This window comes from Mastigoproctus giganteus, chromosome 5, assembly GCF_048544385.1.
Source record: "Mastigoproctus giganteus isolate SK-2022 chromosome 5, ASM4854438v1, whole genome shotgun sequence".
NCBI classification, from domain to species: Eukaryota; Metazoa; Arthropoda; class Arachnida; order Uropygi; family Thelyphonidae; genus Mastigoproctus; species Mastigoproctus giganteus.
The window spans coordinates 99,855,906-99,876,729 of NC_143579.1; the positions used below are offsets into that span (position 1 = coordinate 99,855,906).

Below are 20,824 nucleotides of genomic sequence, written 5' to 3' on the forward strand. Positions count from 1 at the left end.
TAAAAAAGGGCAGATGCCCTCTTAGGCCTAGGCTATGTAAATCTTTTAAAATGCCAAATCTCCAAGTTGTGTCATATGCTTTCTCCATGTCAAAGAACACCGACACCAAGTGTTCGCGTTTTAGGAAAGCATCCCGGATGGATGCTTCCAATCTAATAAGATGGTCCAAAGTGGACCGGTTCCTTCAGAAGCCGCACTGGATGCTGGAGAGAAAGTCATTTGATTCTAAATACCATATTAAACGAGAATTGACCATTCTCTCCAGGATTTTGCACAGACAGCTAGTCAGAGCAATAGGACGATAATTGGTGGTGACTTTTGGATCCTTTCCTGGCTTAGGAAAGGCAAGAACGATTGCCTTTCGCCAGGAGTCCGGAAACTGCCCTTCAGTAAAGGTTCTGTTATACAGAAGGAGCAGACAATCCATAGATTTTGGTGAAAGATGTTTAATCATTTCATAATGGATGCCATCTGGTCCAACAGCACTTGCTTGGAAAGAGTGAGGGCTCTTTTCAGTTCCTCTATAGTGAATGCCCCGTTGTAGGGATAGAGGCCCTTGGTCTTAAAATTAAGTGCTTGTTTTTCTAGTTTATGTTTCAGGACCAGGAACTCTGGGGAATACGAAGATGTTGCAGAGATGTTAGAGAATGTTTCCCCAAGAGCATTGCCTATTGCAGTTGGATCTGCAATAGCGCATCCATTATAGTCTAGAATTGCGGAAGGGTGGGATGTATATTTTCCCTTCATTTTCCGGATTTTGTCCCAGACTACCTTAGAGTTGGTAGACTGGTTAATAGATGATGTAAAACGGATCCACGATTCCTTTTGACTCTGACGGTGGATATATCATGCTTTGGCTCGTGCACGTTTAAAGGCTATAAGGTTGGTCGTGGTAGGATATCGACGGAATATCCCCCACGCTTTGTTTTGAGCCTTTTTTGCTGCTGTGCATTGTGAATTCCACCAAGGTTTAGGAAATGGTGGAAACCGGGCAGATGTTTTTGGAACAGCATTCGCAGCTGCTTGGACAATATTTTCTGTGATGTACTTAACTGCACCATTGATAGGCTCTTGACTGACTGTGCTAAGATCAAAATTTGCCTGATGTTGGAAGGCAGTCCAGTCAGCCTGATCAATCTTCCACCGTGGTAACCTAAATGGAAGACATGGCCTCCCACTGTGTAACAAGGTTATCACGGGGAAGTGATCGCTTCCGTATGGATTCTCCTCCACTTCCCAAGTGAGTGAAGGGAGTAGAGAAGGGGAGCAGATAGAGAGATCAATGGCAGAAAAAGTACGGGTAGGCAAGTGGAAGAAGGTATTTGTTCCAGTATTTAGAAGGGAAAGGTCATTGTCATTGAGCATACACTCTATGACTCGTCCCCTTCCGTTGATGGTAGCACTACCCCACAGGGTGTTACGTCCGTTAAAATCCCCGAGAAGTAAGAAAATGGGAGGCAGCTGCGTAAGAAGATCATCAAGGTCTGCCTGGGAGATGTCAGTCCCAGGTGGCAAATAAATCGAGCACACAGTAAATAGAAATCCCACTGAAAGGCGAATTGCAACAGCTTCTATGCTAGTTGTAATTAGCAAGGGCTGCACTGGGGTCTGGTTACCCACAAGGATAGCCACTCCCCCATGTACAGGGCCATCCGCAATTCTATCCTTTCGAAAAAATGTGATGTTGTGCATGGTGGGATCATCATTTGCCTTTAGATATGTCTCCTGCAAGGAAAAGCAAACTGGCTCGTGCTTTTGCAGGAGGGCCTTGATGTCATCAATATTTCGCCGGAATCCACGACAATTCCATTGTAGGAATTTAGCCATTATTTTGGCTTGGTGGGTCCATCAGGCGGCTTCCGAGGTGCTGAGGGCTTACTTTTATCAGTCTTGGATTTATCTTTTTTGGGGAAGAATGGACGCTGTCCCGTGTCCATTTCCTCCTCCGCAAAGAGTTCCAAGACTGAATCTTCGGGTACCTCCTTCTGCTCGACATTCATCTTTTCTTGGGTACTAGGGGGGACTTCCCCTTTCTTATTCTTTTCTTTCATAACTACCTTTGTTACTTGTGGAGCATTAGGAGGTACCGATATAGGAGTGGCAGCTGATTGGTCCTTTTGTGCAGGTTTTTGAGAACTTAACAGATAACGCGCGATGGGAGTGAAAGACTCCTTTGGAGGAATGGTCATGTCCGTCTGAGTTCCGATGGAACATCTCCCTGCTACCTTCTGGGCGTAGGTAGGTTTGTTGATATTCAGGGGTTTGACCGATTTCCTTGCCTCCTGGTATGATATATTTAGCTCTGCCTTCAGCCGTTGAATTTCTTTTTCTTCTTTCTACCTCTGGCATGCTCGTGAGTAGGCCGGATGTTCGCCTTCACAGTTAATACAGGTGGGTTTTGCGGCTGAACATGCTGTTGTTTCGTGGTCCTTTGCACCGCATCGAGCGCATGCAAGGGCTCCACGGCAGGCCATTTGAGAATGTCCATACTTCTGGCATTTAAAACACCGTAACGGGTTCGGAACGTATGGACGCACTGAACAGTTGATATATCCAGTTTTAATCTCGTCAGGAGGTTTAGGAGAGTTAAAAGTCAGGATAATGCTCCTGGTTTTAACAATTTTTCCTTCCCTTCGCGCAGTAATTCTCTTGACGGCAGTAACTCCCTGTGGTTTTAATTTGGAGCAGATTTCCTATTCGGTGACGTCGAGAAGGTCCCACTCCGAAATGACACCTCTCGATGAATTTAGTGTTCTGTGTGGTGTCACTGTTATGGGTATACCTCCAATTGATGTTACTCGGAGTAGATGTTCAGACTGCCTGTCCAATCAAGAGGTCCCCAGAACGGAGCCTCTTAACTGACTTGGGTGTACCTGCTAACCCATCCAACCCTTTTTGTATAAAAAAGGGCGACATTTTTACCAATCGGTGTTTCGTTGGTGGAATGCATTATTAAGAACTTTGGGACAGGCCCTGATGGTAGTTCGGTTCGCTGCCTCTTTGTAGCAATAATGCTATCTGCCTCTCCGTCATTATTTTCAGATAGGGACCGGGTTGGGGTCCCTGAAGGAATATGTTTATCAGGATTCATGAAGTTTTATAAATTGTTCAGTGCCCGGGCTCCCCACCCACCACGGAGCCCAAAGGGACGCCCACTACCCGGCATGCAATAAATGCGCTCGGGAGTGGAACGCCAGGGCTACCCAGACAGTATACCCGCACAGCCGCCAGCCTGAATCCTGTCCCTCGGACCATGAGGGTAGGGGCGTGGCATTGACACGGTTGACCCTCGCAGGCGAGCCTACTAGCCGATTGATCCTAGCCGGGCCTTCCAGGACCACCCGTCTTGTCGAAGCAGGGGCCAAAGTGGTGTATTGAAGCTGGGCCTCTCAACCACTAGGATCCCCTTTCCGAATTTTCACGGGTCGCAGCGCACGGCAAACACGCCGGATTCCATTGATGTAAGCCTGGAACCTGGGCTGTGGGCGTTGGATCCCAGTGATGCTAGTCTGGAAGTCCAGCAGCGTCACTGGGAGGTCCCCTCACCACGTACAGGTGCCCACGTCGAGGGGATCCATAATAGCAATTTGCCTCCAATGTCACACTGCTCCAATTTGTGTAGCAGTCTTCCATGTGCAACAGTATCAAAAGCCTTTCTAAGATCCAAGTATATAATATCAAATTCCCTGCTATTCCCTGCATCCAGTTCTTTTGTAACTGCATCATAGTATCCAATCAAATTGGTCAGGCAAGACTTCCCCTTAACAAAACCATGCTGTGTCCGAGCTATAACTGAAGTCTTGTCTAAATGATCCTGCAGTGCTTCTTTAACCAGTGCCTCCATTAATTTTCCTGGAACAGAAGTTAAGCTCACAGGTCTATAATTATTTGTGTCAGCCTTTGATCCTCCTTTGTGAATTGGGGTCACATTTGCACATTTCCAGTCTATGGGTACCTCCCCTGAGTCCAAGGAAGCTCTCATAATTATGGCTAAGGGTTTGCTTACTTCCTTTGCTGCCTCCTTTAATATAACTGGATAGATCCCATCCACCCCGGGTGCCTTTCTTGTGTTTATCTTCAACAGTTTCTCCTCCACTTTACTCCCAGTTATTTCAAGATTCTGTAGCTTACTGCTAGAGTTGAATACACCTCTGGCATTCCCCTCGCTGAATAACTCCTCATGTGTGAATGTCGATGCAAAATATTCATTTAGTTTGTTAGCTACCTGAGCAGGATCATCAACAGTTGACCCATCAATATCAAGTGGACCAATCTGATTCATCCCCTTCCTTCTAGAGTTTACATAAGTAAAGAACTCTTTGCTGTTTTTCTTTGCATCCCTTGCCAAGGATTTCTCGTAATCTGCCTTCGCCTGCCTAACCTCCTTTGTAACTTGGTTGCATATCAACTTGTATCTATCATAGGCTTCTGTGTCATGTGTTAATTTGTAAGTATCCCATGCATTTTTCTTCTCTGCCATATGCCTCATTAGTACATCTGACATCCATTTTGGCCTAAATCTTGAACAATATTTCTTAGTTGGTATGTAAAGCCTAGTAGCTTCCAAGATAAGTTCTTTGAATGCTTCCCATTTTGAATTTGCTGTTGGTAACATCATCAGTTGGTCCCACTGTATAGAATTTAAATACTGTCTCAGTCCATCATAGTCGCCTTTACGGAAGCAATAACCCTTCCCTTTACCCCTAATGGTAATTACCTCTTTGAGTAAATCCCACTTCAGCACACTGTGATCACTGCCACCTAGTGGTTCATTTATCTGCAGATTCTTAATGCATGAAGAATCACTGCTGATGATCAAATTAAGAGTATTACTCCCTCTAATTGCCTCCCGAACATGCTGACGTAGAAAACAATCATCCAATAAATCCACAAAAGCCCTGCTAGTGTGTGAGTGACCAGCCCCCAAATTCCAGTCAATATCTGGGAAATTAAAATCTCCCATTATAAGACTCTCTGATTTACTGGCCCACTCTATTTCCCTGTACAGTTTCTTATTATACTCATCAGAGTCATTAGGCCTATAGCACACTCCTACTCTCAATTTTGATCTCCCTATGCTTATGTCACACCAAACTGACTCAACACTGCACTGTCCAGCGATGTTGACTGGCTTCACTTCCTTGGTTTTTATGTGTTTCTTAACTAATAGCATAACCCCTCCCCCCTTCCTATCCTGTCTATCCTTTCTGTAGATGTTGTACTCCCCAAATTCCAGTACTGCATCCCTTATATCTGTGTGACACCACATCTCTGATATCCCAACAATATCTGCCTTTGATGTTTTGAGCAATACCTCAAATTCATCAAATTTATTTACTAAACTCCTAGCATTGGTGTACACGCAAGTATACCTGCACCTGTTTCTATTCTTAGCTACCCTAACACAACCCATGTGTTTAATTTTACCGCAATGGCTCCGAGCAGTCTCTGAAATATCATGCATCTTGTTTTTCAGGCTTCTGCTCATTCTAATAGAAGCAGTGCAAGAATCTCTTTCACCTCTGCCAGTGGCTACTGTCAATCGATTGGTCTTTGTCTCCCCCCAAGCTAGCAGTTTTCCGACCCACCTAACACTGCCTCGATAGCATCAGCAAATATTCTTGCACCCTTTCTATTTAAGTGTATCCCATCCCTGTAGAAGCAATCTCTCCTGTTAACAAGTACAGTCTAGGCTGAAAAAAATTCTACCCCTTGAGCCTTGCACAATCTTTCCAGGGCCGAATTGATCGACAAGGCTCTCATCATATACTCCCTCCTATCGTGTCTGGGCAGAATTGCAGACACTTTGAAATTCAACCCTAATTCTTGGCTTCTGTTCAACAGTGACCTGTACTTGTTAAGTAATTCTGCCGGTCTCCTACTCTTAATATCATTAGTGCCAACGTGTACAACTATATCACCTTTTGTGCCCTTAAAAGATGATATTCGCTCTACAACGTCATCAACCTTTGCCCCCGGCAGACATACCCTGGTCCTGTTCCACCTATCCTTTTTACAAAGCATGTTCCCCGTTTCCCTGACAATAGAGTCACCAACAACTACTAGTTCCTTCGGGACCAGCGCATTCTGCCTTGGGGGTTGCCTCTGTGTCACGTGATGTCCAAGTGCAAGCTCTGGCGTTGATGTGGGCAGCTGAGAGCTTGATGAGCCCCTGAATTTAGTTTCTTCGAGGGCATCCACCCTGTCCTTCAAGCTCTCATATAGGCCCACAAGAACGCTTAGTTGTTGCCTGATATCGATACACTCCTTGCATCGCGCACACACGAAGACATCCCCCATGGCAGTATCATGTCCCGTACCCGATTGCTCTGCAAACATCAAACAAACAGTGCATTTTATAAGGCTGTGAGTCAGAGGACAACTGCCCCCCTCAGTTCTGCTCTGAGCCACAGCACTTCCATTAGCTTGAGCCTTTTGCTTTGCTGCTCTGGTCTGAGTCATGATTCTATTAATTAATTAATTAATTATAATTAATTATGTTATGTTATTAATTATGTTAAATATATATCACCTTAGAACAAGAAATCAACAATACAACTTCAAACAAAGAAGATAAACTAGAGCACTTTAGTCAAAAATGAACACTTGAATATCTGCCTTTCTTTTCTGATCACTTCAAATACTAAACAATAGGTTTAGCCATTCAAATTAGTTACATCCCTCTATTCCTACTGCCTCTTCTCCACGTCTTGAATGCTCTGATGGAAAACATTTTCCATGCTCTCCACTCATCTTATCTAAATTTGATCTGAAAAGTTCAAGTGTGAACTTTTCAGATCAAATGTGTGTGTGTAGCAACTTTAACACATTTACTGCCAAGAAAAAATTTTTAAGAAAAAATTTATCCCAGAGCCAAAAAATATTTAGTAAATAATTTGATTAGTAATTCTAAAATTAATATTGTAATGTCAGTGTTATGTCATTTTTTTCGCTTAAAATCTCAAAAAAAAGTATTTTCTGTGTCACATACACGTGGCTCAGTAAGTTACTTTATTTCTTGAGAAGTCATGTCAGCCACATACGTGTGACCGTATTATGAAGGTCATCTGTAATTAGTTTATTGCACACACACACTGTGCAATAAACTTATCACAACCTTGTCAAGATCAGTTTGTCAATATTGTTAAAGTTTTTGTAAAAACAAGTTCATTAAAAAAAAAGGGTAGTACTGCACTGTATTAGCCATTATATTGTGTTGTGTTTCTTCACAAGTTTGTACAAGTGTGTTATATAAAAAAAAAAAAAACCACTAAAAAGTAACGGCTAAAAGAAAATTACTATAAGAGGAACTGAGAGAAATTGCTGAAAATCTTAGTACTTCTGAAGGCGAAAAACAAGATTTAGACTCGGATGATTCGGTAAAATATCATGATGGGATATTTCATCAAATGAAGAAGGAGGAGATACTGAAATATCAGAAAATATTGAAGAAGTTCTTCAAAACTGGGTGGCAGAAGAAAACTGTGATGAGCAAATTGAAAAGACTGAAGAACTTGAGAGGGAAGCAACTGAAACAAATGAAGTTATTGAACAGACTGAATAAGAAGGATGACAAAAAATATTTGATTTTACAGGCAAATTGGGCCTGCAAATAGATGTAGCAAGAAATATTATTCATTTTGAGAGGTTTTCATTATTTTTTGATAAATAATAAATAACTTTTAAATAATCAGAAGTTACTCGAGCTTATTTTTTCTCATAGCGCCATGCAAATTTCATCAGATGTATCACCACAGGCCACACTTTTCGAAAATAATGTAAATTCTCATCAATCTTCAGCACTATAAAGCTGATGCAGCTCTGACTGAAACAGAGGGTGTGGGATTAGTAAGACTGGGCAGTACAGTAAACCCCCACTATTCGGGGTATCTGTATTAGCGGTTTCGCGTATTCGCGGTCGCTGATTTAATATAAAATGAAACCTAAAAAAAAAAAAAAAAAAAAAAGTGAATTTTAAAGCGCCGTGAATATTTTCCGCCATAAAAAAACATGGGCGTGGCTAAAATTATCTTTTCCGGTCAAAACAGCACTCAGTGGGTGGGGGAGAGGGGCGACAAAATCCTGGCGTGGATGTTTCTCGCTAATCCTTATTCAGTGTGTGTTATGCGCTTTTCATGGAAGGTTTCGTCGTTTGCTTTTAATTTATATGCTTATAAATTGAATAAATTTATCAATTTATAAATTGATATGCTTACAAAAGTGATAAATCTACCATTTTGCAGTGTAAAACAGACTTTTTTCGAGTGTGTTAACGGAAGAAAGTGACTTTATTGTGGACAAGTTCTTTCTAACCCGTACAAAAATATGTACGAATAACGAGGGAAATGTGAAAATATCAAAGAAGGTGATGACATTAGCGAATAAAATTGAGTTATTAGACAAAATTTCTAATGGTGAAAGTGTCTCCTCAGTGGCAAAACATTACAAAATCAATGAGTCAACGGTACGATCAATCAAAAAATCCGCCGTAGTGTCAGTGAAAACGCGCTAATTGCTTAAGTAACTCGCGATGTTAAATTAGAAAAAATGGAAAAGGCTTTAAATCTGTGGATAGAAGACCGAACTCAAAATAAAATCCCTTTAAGTTCACTCATCATTCATGAAAAAGCAAAATGCCTTTATCAAGACTTTAGCGAAACTGGTAATAGCACTGGCGGGATAATTTTTTTTGTTAGCAAAGGCACTGGTTTGAAAGATTTGTTTGAAATTTCTAATAAATATTACATTTAATATTAAATTGTTTCTTATTTTCATTTCGATGCCATATGCTTGTATTTCTAATGGTCATATTATGAAGGTACATATAATACATACATAGACAAAATTTTAGACTAGTTTTTCTTATATATTTCATACTTTGGAACGGAACCCCTTTATTACTATGGGAGCCATAACTCAGTATTCGCGACATTTCTCAGGAACGTAACCCCTGCGAATAGCCGGGGTTTACTGTATTTCATCTTACTAGCCAACAAAATTTTTGTTTCTAAGTTATAAAAATAACTTAGTAACAAAAATGCCTCACAACAGATTTGAATGGTTGTTATGCCTGATTCACTCTGTAATTGTAAAATATGTATGATAAAGAATTTTTAAATGATTAGCAGTTACTCATTATTTCTCACAGCGCCATGCAAATTTCGTCACATGTATCATCAGGAGCCATGCTTTTCAAAAACAATGTGAATTCCCATCAATTTTCAGTGCTATACAGCTGACGCAGCTATGACTGAAACAGAGGGTGCCAGCCATATAGGTCTGATGTGGAGCCTAAAAAAATCTAATGGTGTTGGACATATAAAGCTACGTGGCAGTCAACGTGTTAAGACTTCATATGGGCTGTCTATGAAAAAAATACTACTGGTTGTCAAAAATTCATTTTGAAATTTTGTTCAATACTGATAACATGTCTTCACTTTGGATTTTTTTTAAGTATGTATATTACTCATCTGTTTACTCAATATGAATATTTTTATAAATATTTGCATTTTTATTAATTTATCAAAACTTTTAACTATGATACATGTTTGTAATTATATTCATCACCAACCAAACAAATTTAAAATCAATCATTTCTGCTTTATGATTAAATCCTACAAGTATTAATGGATAAGGAAAGATTTCCATATACATTCTGCTAACAGATTCAGAATAATTCTGTCAAGGAGTTCAGGATTAAAAAAAACCATTAATTAGGAATTAAGAAATGTGTGGTGCTTATACTACCAAATGGACAACTCTCTGGTCTGTTGGCCCTGACGCACCTTACACTTCATGTAGCACACATGAAGCACACTCTTTTATTTAAATACAGTTAGACTGAATTAGCTTCAGCTATTTGAGTGCAATGTGTGCAGAATTAACAAACATTTTTATTAGTTAAAGTAAACACTCAGACCAAAGGTTAATCTACAGTTAAAATAAAAAAATGAAATGCTAATCAATCAGTAAATTTATAAAGTTGAACAGTGTATAAAATTAAGAAAACATACCAAACCTCCAGCAGCACAAGCGGCAATTAGAGCATACTGTCCCCCTTCCTTTAAAAGACGATTAGCTGCAGTTGTAACAAGCCTAACTCCAGTTGCCCCAAACGGGTGTCCAATGGAAAGAGAACCTCCCCATGTATTGAATTTTTCTAAAGGAAGTGCACCAATCTGCATAAAAAATTTTTAAACCAACTATGAGGAAAAGCATTAAATTAACTTTATTTTTTTAAAGTATAATGACAATTTCTGCAATCATTTTACAATAAAGAGGATGTATATAAAACTCCACCTAATGTTTTGTTATGTTGTATAAATCTGATGCTAAACAGCAGAGATAACTGCGCTTCAAATTTATAATAAGAGCAAAAGAAAAGTGCTGTCCAAAATAACTACATTTCTTTAATTTAATAAGAGAAATCATACGTACTCTTTCAAATACAGGGTGTTTCAAAAATGATGGTCAATAATTTAAAGGTGAAAAGTACAAACTAAAATAAGCAAAAAAGTTCCAGTGAACATTGGGCCGCAAATAAGATAATGATTATTTGCTATAAAGATAATTTGAGATAATGTACATTTTCTGTTAAGATCTGCCACTAAATATGGGAGCACTAGTTTAGCAAAAAGCTGTGAATCCTTTGCTAAGGGTGATTCTATTAAACATAAGATAATGCATTTTCAATTTTTGGTTTCAACACCACAGGATTTTACAGATGCTACAAAAGGTGTTCAAAATGCTGTCTCCTTGCATCCATACGCAGCTTAGTAGTCTTCTCTACATTGAGTTGTGAATCCTCTCAGGTATCCCTGGGTCATTTCTGATTTGCTGAAAGGCTCCTTCAACCTGACGCTGCAATTCCTCAACTGTGTTAATGTCAAAGTGTACACCAAGCTTTTTACATGACCCCAGATACAAAAATCCATAGGATTTAAGTCTGGTGATCTGGAAGGCCATATTACAGGCCCACCTCTACATATCCACTGTTGACCATACCTTCTAGTTAGCTGCGAAGTCACAACTTCAGAAAAATGTGCTGGAGTACCATTATGCATAAACCACATGTTCTGGGGTTGCTGAAGTGGAACATTATCATCATCAAGGAGGTCTAGAAGAACATTCTGCAGGAACTGAAGGTACAGCTCTCCTGTTAGCCTGTTTGGCAGAAAGTGTGGTCCAATTAGCCCGTCTCCTAGTATTTTTTATTTTTTATTTTTTTGATTTGGTAGTTGTTGGTGCATCGGCTTCTGTGGCCATATTGCACCTCCCAAGGTTTTTGCAGTACTTTGATCCAAGCCCGAGGAGGGAATCGAACCCGCGACCTTTGGGTTGCCGGGCAGGTACTTTACCCACTCGGCTAGCCCGGTCGGCCCCGTCTCCTAGTAGTCCTGCCTAGACATTCAACGAGAAACGTTGCTGATGTTCTGACTCGTGAATTGCATTAGGATTTTCATTGGACCAAATGTGGCAGTTATGACTCACACACTGCTATGACTCAGTAAACGCTCTTGCAGAGCAACCCTCCTTGTCGAAATTCCTGGATTTTGTTCTATTCTTTCTAATACCCTTTCCTCAACAACAGGTATTATGCTTCTGTGCCTACCTGCTCATACTCCATGTGCGAAGTGCCCATGCTTCTTGGTACAAACGTGCAGCCTCGAGTGCACTGCAGTTGGCTTTACCATACATGATGTGCATGTCTACATACTCTTTGTTGCTGTAACCTCTTTCCATATTGACAATCCTTTGACAAGTACTAGTATGCCTGCTAGAGCATTGAGAGAGGGGAAAGGGAGAGATTGAGCATAACCTAATCTAAACAAACAAGTCAGTGGTGGATCCCAACTAGAAATGTGCAATATCTCGAAAACAATTCACTTAAGAATCCATGTTTACTAGGCTTTATTTTGCATATTGTAGTTTGCACAGTTCACTTTTAAATTATTGACGATCACTTTTGAAATATCCTGTATGTGTAATAAGAAAAACTTTTAAAGCTTCAGTAATTTTTATATCAATGCTGCATATTGTTTAAAACATAATAGTGTGCTCGTGTGGAGGGGGAAAGGGGGCTGTAACAGGACTAAAGTGCTGAACATGACTCGCTTTCCATGTCCAGTGAAAATTCATCACCAATTATGCAGATTATGAAATTGAATCAATCACTAAGTCAAATACACATGTGTTAACTGATCAGTGAGTAAGCCATTACCTTCGAGTGCCGCAACAACATTCCAGGGGTGCCACGTAATTTGGGTTTAAGTTACTTAAACATATTATTATTATTTTTTAAATTTATATGTTTATTTCATTATAAAAAGGTGTACGGTATCTTTTTAATTTTGTGGTGATCTATAATTGATTTTACTTAGTAATTTTTAGAAAATATATTTACCTTGGCAGAACGTTTCATATAATTTTGAGCAAACCAGTCAGAATCCATTGCTTTTAAATTGGAAAGAATTTGTCCCTATGATATGCAAAATAATTCAATCAATCACACACACAAAAAAAAGTGGCACTAAATTTTTGTTAAAGAATCATCATATATAATTAGCACTGTACTACCAAAACAATTTAATAAAAATATAAGCAATTAATAGTCTATTGTTCATGCATGAATCCCCCAGAGAGATAATTTTTAATAAGTCAAAATCACCGAGGAAGGAAATCCTCATTATGTTCCTTGAACCAGTGTATTAAGAATTACATGTGATGGCATACATTATCCTGCTGGAAGTAACTGTTTGGACTAGATGGTCAGCAATGACATTTAAATATGTCCCAACATTAAGGATAGAGCATATTTAAATCATTCGCTACAAGAATAGAGACTCATTAACTATCAGCAAAACATCCCAGGCCATACTTCCTTCATTAGTCTGTATTGTTATGCTCACTTATGATTTGTATACAGCTTCATATTGTTGTCATTATATTCTAACCCAGCCATTAGCACAATGCAGTTGGAAATGTGATTTCAATTACCAGAGATCCTTTTCCAGTCTGCTTCTTCTGATCATGTTCCATGGCAATTTAAATCAGAGCCCACAGTGAGCCCCGAATGAAATGGTCTGTTATTTCCTTCATAGTGGTATGTTGGCTTATATGGTCCCGACAATCTTCATCTCTTCCTGGATATCAAGTAATGGTTTTTGGACACTGTTTGCAAAAAATTAGTTTAGTGATTGGGTTTTTATTTTTCATCATCGTATTGCCACTGCTGAACAAGCACAACACTATTTTAGCAATGTGGAAATTCACGCAACTACCTGCACACCTACAAGAATTTCACATTCCGAAGGTTGCGAAGCCCTCGCATTTGGTCATTATGTTGTTTAAATATCTTCCAATGATTGCTGGAGATGCTCCCTTTTCTCTGGGATATACAGCTTGAGTTGTATGTCATAATCATGTGATGTATTAGCTTAACCTTGTAGCATACCTAATAAAATGTATGCTGAGTGTATGTCAGCAATAGCACATGTTATGTAGAGAAATCTTCAACGTTTGTACACGATATCCAGCTGGATACATGAACAATATTGAATCAATACTAAAGACAGGGAAAGGAAATAAGTAAAAGTCACAATGCATAGTAGAAATTGCTTCAGAATTCACAAGATGGGTAAGTACTGTGTGTGTGTGTGTGTGTGTGTGTGAGAGAGAGAGAGAGAGAGAGAGAGAGAGAGAGAGAGAGAGAGAGAGAGAGAGAGATTTTTTTTTTTTTACCACTACTCTAACATACGAAGCTGTTCGGCTTTTTATACTGCGAGCTATGGGGTATAGATAGAGAGAGAGAGAGAGAGAGAGAGAGAGAGAGAGAGAGATTGTGTAAATTTTTGTTACATTATTCCTTATTTTGTCAAATATCAATGGCAACTACAGTTAAAAATAATGGGGGGGGGGAATTAATGCGTATATGCAAACAATGTTTGTGCAAATATTACAACATATGCACCTCACAATTTAAAGCTAAGTACTCATCAATGTATGTCAAAAAATATTAAAAGTAACTCTTCCAGAGTGAACAGTAATTTGGCTTTATTGGAATTTGACACATCAGAAGCAAAGTACTGTAAATAGCATGTACAAGTATAGTGACTTTGGTGTGGTATATGGTTCCCAGCAACCACAAGACACAACTGCAATGCAATGCATCAATTAAAATCAAGGCACGGTGAGTTTCTGTCAAATCAGTCACCTCACCACTCTTGTGTAAGTGGTATTGGACAGTCTGGAAGAGCTGCAATACACCTTCCCAGGGCATCCCAGATATGTTTGCTAGAATTTGGGATGACGGAGCAGGCAAGTCCATACAGATACTCATCTTCCAACAAAGGGAAGGAACATTACTTATAGGATCTCCTCTCTATACCAGCATGTACTCAGGATCCTGGTCCTGATGAAGTGGATTCAACCATGGACACTAATGCCATCCTATAACAGCAATCCATTTCCATTGAACTGAGAACTGACAGTGTTCTTGTACGTACACAGAGTTGTTTCGGGTTTCTCTTCCATGCTCCAATAGGAGCCTAACCAGAATCCAACTGCAGGGAGCACCTGGCTCATCTACGAAGAGAATACAATGCCATTCCTTTTCAGTCATATAGTGAATTAAGATGTTCAAGTTCAATAATTATATGCTGGTGTTGTTGACAGTTATGACCTCACATGGAAATCCTCCCCCCTTCACCAGACCATTTGTCTGGTGGGAGTGGGTTCTTGGAACAGATTCCATAACCTGCTAGTGACACTTTGTGATGCATTAAGCCATACTGCAGTCTCTTAGTGACTCTCCAAATGGTAGACTCTAGTGAATCTGTCTGCAAAATGTTCAAGTACTTAATGAAATGGTCATATATTGAATGCCTGAATTTGCATTTCTTGGAGAGCTTAGCAATTTACACAGTCCATGCATAATAGACTAAAAAATATGAAAAATCCATCTCAGTCCATGTCATGTCATTTGTGCTATCACTGTGGCTACAGTGGATACTGACAGGGAAGATTTCTCAACAGATTGTGTAGTGACCCAAGCTCCCCAAATTTCCTGAGTGATCAGTGCAATTCCTCTATTTCTATTTAGTTTAGGAGCAATTATAGGGTTACACAAAAAAGCTGAGCGAGTAACAATCAGGCTTAAATCTACCTAAATGAAAAGTCAATATTGGAGGCTTGAGCTACCCAAAACTAGACCCTTTATGCTTGCACCCATACTCTATCATTAGTATATGTAGTGCAGCGTTTTAAGTCTTAAGTGCATTATGACTAGCTTTGGCCACCTGAAAATTCAGTAGCACATACTAATTATCTAATATGTTAGTCAAAATAATAGTTAACTCTATGCAGATACATGAGAAGAGTAAGGTATTCTTATATTTCCTATTGATTATTATATTCGATTAACACGTTTTGCGTGAAGCGCTCCTGGGACAAATTAATCGAGGCCAGCCTGTATTCTCTCTCCTACAACCATCCTTCCTTAATTAGAATTAATGTCTCTCTGATGTATGTAGTCTGAGCAAAAGAAAGGATGCTATCAGAATTCATCTTATAAATTCATTCAAAGTCTTAAACATCTCAATCAGATCAGCTCAGAGGTGTCTATTTTTTGGATGCTGCAACTTGCAGAACTAAGTCTTTTCTGGGAACAAAATACTGGTAAGAGTAGTGTTTTGTTCCCTCACTAATCTTATTGCTCTTCTCTGCACCCATTCCACAACCTTCCTAAAATAATTTTTCCAGACCTATTTGCAGTACTGAAGATGTATGGGCTAAAATTGCATTTTACAATAAGATAATCACTTCTTTATACCCACTTGCTGGCAAAATTCCTGTATATCATTGAAAAAACTCCATGAGCTGTCCTAGTAGCTTGCCTGCACTTAGAAAATGTTGAAGCTAAACATAAGTAAGGCATCTTGAGTGTATGAGGTATATATAATTATATTAAAGGAAGCAGCAAGAAGTAGGAATTCCTTTAGTCCTAAGGACAGGAAATGTACAAATGTATCCCCAATTCACAAAGGGGAAGAATCATAGGGTTAAGTGAGTAATCACAGACCTGTTAGTGTGACTTCTGTTCTAGGGAAAATAATAGAGTGACTGATTAAAGAAGTAATACAGGACCATCTAAACAGAAATGCAGTTATACTGCAGTCACAGAATGGATCTTTTAATGAGCAATTTTGTCTGACCAATCTGATTGGATAGTATGACGTAATGACAAAGGAACCGGTTGCAAAAAGTAATTTCAATACCATATATTTTGATTTTGGAAAAGCTTTTGACATTGTTCCCCATAAAAGCCTGCTGTACACATTGGAGTAGTTTGACAATAGGGCATGTTATTGCAATGAATAAGGGAGGGCTCAATGGGAGAAGAGAGAATGGTTTTCAGTGGCCACTACTACTCCTCTTGGAGTACTGTTATTAGTGGAGTTCCCAATGTTCAGTGCTGGGTGCATTGTTCTTTTCAATATTTAGGGATAAGGAAGCGGATATTATCCCATTATATAAGGCAATGGAGGCCTCATTTTAGGACAGATGTGGATTGAATGGAATGGGTGCAGAGATGGGCAGTGAGACTGGCAAGGGGAACAAAAGAGGCTTCAGTTCTGTAAATTGAAGTATCTGGAGACTAGATACCTGCAAAGAGATCTGATTGGGATGTTTAAGGCTTTGACTAGATTGAGTAAGCTAAATACAGATGGCTTACTTACTTCCTCTTGGTCATATAACAAACATGGGGAACATAAAATTTAAGCCGAGTAAAGATGGTTGCAGGATACATGAGTGGAAGTTTGCCTTTAGCCATTGGTAGCTGATTGTTGGAACAAATTTCCAAGTGGTGTGAAAATGAATAATTTGAATAAATTTAAGGGAGGGAACTAGGAAAATTACTAGAGGGGATGGACAAATGATTTTTTTTTTTTTTTGTGAACATTTGCCACTGCTAACACTTATGGGTAAACACAAAACGTGTATACGAGGTGAGGCAATAAAGTTCCCTGACTGTTATAATAAAAAGAAGACAAAGTGAAGGGGCGCAAAAAGGTTTTTTTTTTTATTCAGAGTAATGACCACTTGATTGACTGCCTTATTATGTTGTTCTAAAAGTTTGTGAAAAGAGGCAGGTGGTGTCGAAAGAGATTATGTTCAGTTTGGCAGTTATCTTTTTCTTTTTCTCAACATACTGAAATCCATTCCCCTTGTGGGCAGTTCTCACCTTAGGAAATAGGAAAATGTCTGCTTGTGCTAGATTGGGAGGGTAGGGTGGATGGTTGATCTGTACAATGCCATGTTTCATCAGACATGTCTTCACAACCAGTACAGAATGGGGGCTTGTTGTGCAACAAGAACCAACTACCTTTTTCTCGAAATTGCTTCAAACAGGTGTTCAAAGACTTCAATAGTCTTTGAACGACCTGTATGTAGAATGTAGCACTGATTTGCTCCCTTTCAGGTACAAATTCCTTGCAAATCACACCCTGTTTGTTGAAAAACATGATCAGCGTCATCTTGATCCTAGACTTCTGTAAACCAAACAATGCCAACAGTTCTCTATAGGATTCAGAGCTAAGAGCTGTAATGTTCTTCCAACCATTTTGACCTGTAACAAATGGAAAAACATTACTGTCAAACCTCTAATGCAGAAATGAAGCTAAAGTAACTACTGAAGTGCCTACTTACACTTTTTTGCCCGATGGCAAGGAGCAGAGTCTTCCTGAAAGATGCAGTTACTTGGCAGGTTGAAATGGTCTCTAATGATTGGCAGCAATTTGCCTTTCAATACAGCCAGGTATCCATTGGCATTCACAGAACCTTTTATAAACTGCAGGTGACCTGCTCTGTGATACGAAATGCACCCCCATATCATTTTGCTGGTATAGAATTTCATGTAGACACCATACAGTCTGGATGGTATTCTCCACCATGTCTACGGCGAATCGTTTGTCCCCCATCAGAGCCATGCAGGTTGAATTTCTTCTCATCCGAGAAAATAACTGACTTCCATTGCTCGGGGGTTCATTTGACATGCTCCTTACACCAAATTAATCGGGCTTTTTCATTTTTTGTGTGAGTCACCTTCTGACTGTTACTGCACTTTCTACCACTCCTGTATGTTCTTCCCATTCTCTTTTTTCTTCTTTGCTCAGAAGAAGAAGCGTTACAGTTTTTAAGGCACAAGGCTTCAAAACGCAGTCCTGATTTGGCGCAGAGACTTGCACAGTTTATGTCCGGTTCCTTTTTTCCTATCAGCAGAACCAGCATTCTTGAGTTTGGAAAGAATCTACACACTGTCAACTGATTACAAGACACTCTGTAAGCAATATGAAAGGAAGAACAGCCTTCCTCACATAAAGCAACAATAGCACTCTTTCTTCATGGTGTCACCTGCATGTAACTCACCATCCTGACACAAGCAAGAAATGACTGCAACTCTTGCAGAGCGTGCTTATATAGCTGAAAGTAACAGCTGATGCAATTTTATGTCATCACCTACACGTGTCAATCTTATCTGATATAATCAGAAAGAAATATTGACATATACTTATGTTATTCGGACGACAATTACAATTTTAAGGGGCGATGCACTTTGTTTGAACACCAGTGTATATATATGTGGGTATAAACTGTATGCCTTCCGGAATTCAATTAATAAGCCTGATATGCACAGTATAATCTCTGCTTTTTGTAACATTCATAGAGAATACATTCTGCTAATTTTACTATGACATGACAGCACTAATCACAAACTTCTTCACATCTGTCTTTGACTACTTATACCAGGGTGTCCAACCTGTTCCCATATAAGAGCCACACATTTAAAGTTAGATTTATTTTGTGGGCTGCACTGAGTGATTAGTGTGTTACATATTTCATATTTTGGTACATGTAAAAGGAAATTTCTAATTTCATCTTACCATTTTTTATTTTCAGGCTATATATAAAAAAAAAAAAATTCCCAACACCTTTATGTGCAACAAATCTATGTCACTGATTTATTTTTTAGATTTTACTAAAATCATAAAAATATGACTTACTTTTGCTTTTAAATGCTCACTTTAGAAAATTTTACGTGAAAAGGATCACTGTTTTTCAATTTTAAGGTAAATAAATAAATATAATGATTGCAGCTGGATATTTTTAGATAATTGTTCAAAATTTGGTTGAAAATTTTTGATTCCAATTTTCAATATGGAATGAAGATTCTCATCTGTTATTGTTTCTTTTTAAATATTTATTTGATTTCATGTGTGAAAAGGTTTGCATGTAAACATACATTGATCCGAACGAAGTAGCCATTTTCGTGGCATTTTCTTTTATTAGTGGAAAATCTTCAGACGAGAGAGCCTTGTAGAATTCAAGTACTGTGGTTTATTTTCTCAGTCCATATACTTATTTTTGAACCATTTCTTCATTTTGGGATGAATAATTTCAAGTAGCAAAATGGGATTGTAGTTTTCAGCCATAGAAGTAAATGGATTCTCAAACAAGCTTATATCTTTTTCATGGGATCTTATATCAGCAAATCGAGTAGTAGTAGTAGTAGTAGTAGTGGCACATGATGCAAGAAAGCAAGTGTAGGAGCTTATGCAGCATCAGCCAAAAAAAAAAAAAAAAAATCACACCATTCCCTCCAAATGCCTGTACAGTTCCTCCTTAAATTTATTTAGCCTATCAACTTCTACAACGACAGATGGAAGTTTGTTCCAGCAATTAACCACCCGCTGGCTAAAGGCAAATTTCCGCACATCTATTCTACATCTGTCCTTTCTTAATTTGAACTTATGTCCCCGTAGGTTGGTAATCTGAACAAGTGGAAGGATCCCATCAGAATTCAGCGTGCTCAACCCATTCAAGGCCTTATAGACCTCAATCATATCACCGCGCAGGTGCCTAGTCTCCAGCCACTGCAATTTGCAGAACTTAAGCCTCTCTTGGTAAGAGAATCCCTTCATTCCCCTCACCAATCGTGTTGCTCTTCTCTGGACACGCTCAAGCAAATCTACATCCTTCCTAAAATGAGGCCTCCAGACCTGTACGCAGTACTCAAGGCGTGGCCTGACCATTGCTTATACAGAGGGACAATCACCTCCTTTTCCCTGCTAGCAAAATTCCTATATATCATTGACAAAACCCCATGACCCGCCCTAGCAGCCTGTCTGCACTGCTCAGAAAACTTCATATCTCACTGCACAATTACTCCCAGGTCTTTTTCATTTTCTACCACCTTAAGTGTAGTACTACACAGTTGGTACGTTTCTCTGGGGTTACTTCTACCCATATGCAGTACTTTGAATTTGTCAAGGTTGAACTTCAGTTGCCACTTCTTAGCCCATCTGCCCAAATTATCTAGATCCTGTTGCAGTAGCACACTGCCATTACTGTCATTAACAACCCTGCCAACCTTTGTGTCATCTGCAAACTTCGACATTAAGCCTGATATACCTTCATCAATATCATTGATAAATACACAAAACAACAGTGGACCCAACACCGAACCCTGTGGGACTCCACTAATAACATCAGTCCACGAAGAGCAGCACCCATTGATTACCACCCTCTGTCTTCTCCAACTTAACCATCCTTTTATCCATTGTAGCAACTTACCCTTAATACCATTCTGCTCCAATTTGTACAGTAGTCTTCCATGCGCAACAGTGTCAAAAGCTTTCCTGAAATCCAAGTATATGATATCAAAATTATTTTTTGCATTCAGTTCCTTTGTGACCACATCATAATAACCAATCAAATTTGTCAGACAAGACTTTCCCTTAACAAACCCATGCTGTGTTTGAATTAT

At 39.2% G+C, this 20,824-nt stretch overlaps 1 protein-coding gene across 1 annotated transcript in view; it reads right to left on the reverse strand.

Moving 5' to 3' along the window:
- Positions 1-20,824, reverse strand: part of Mtpbeta (mitochondrial trifunctional protein beta subunit) — a 292,313-nt gene that overhangs the window by 8,845 nt on the left and 262,644 nt on the right. Inside the window, exons 13-14 of the mRNA XM_090373364.1 lie at positions 12,404-12,478; positions 10,014-10,178 (exon numbers count right to left, since the gene is read on the reverse strand). Of these exons, the coding sequence (XP_090229490.1) occupies positions 10,014-10,178; positions 12,404-12,478 (240 nt within the window). The remainder of the gene's footprint in view (positions 1-10,013; positions 10,179-12,403; positions 12,479-20,824) is intronic.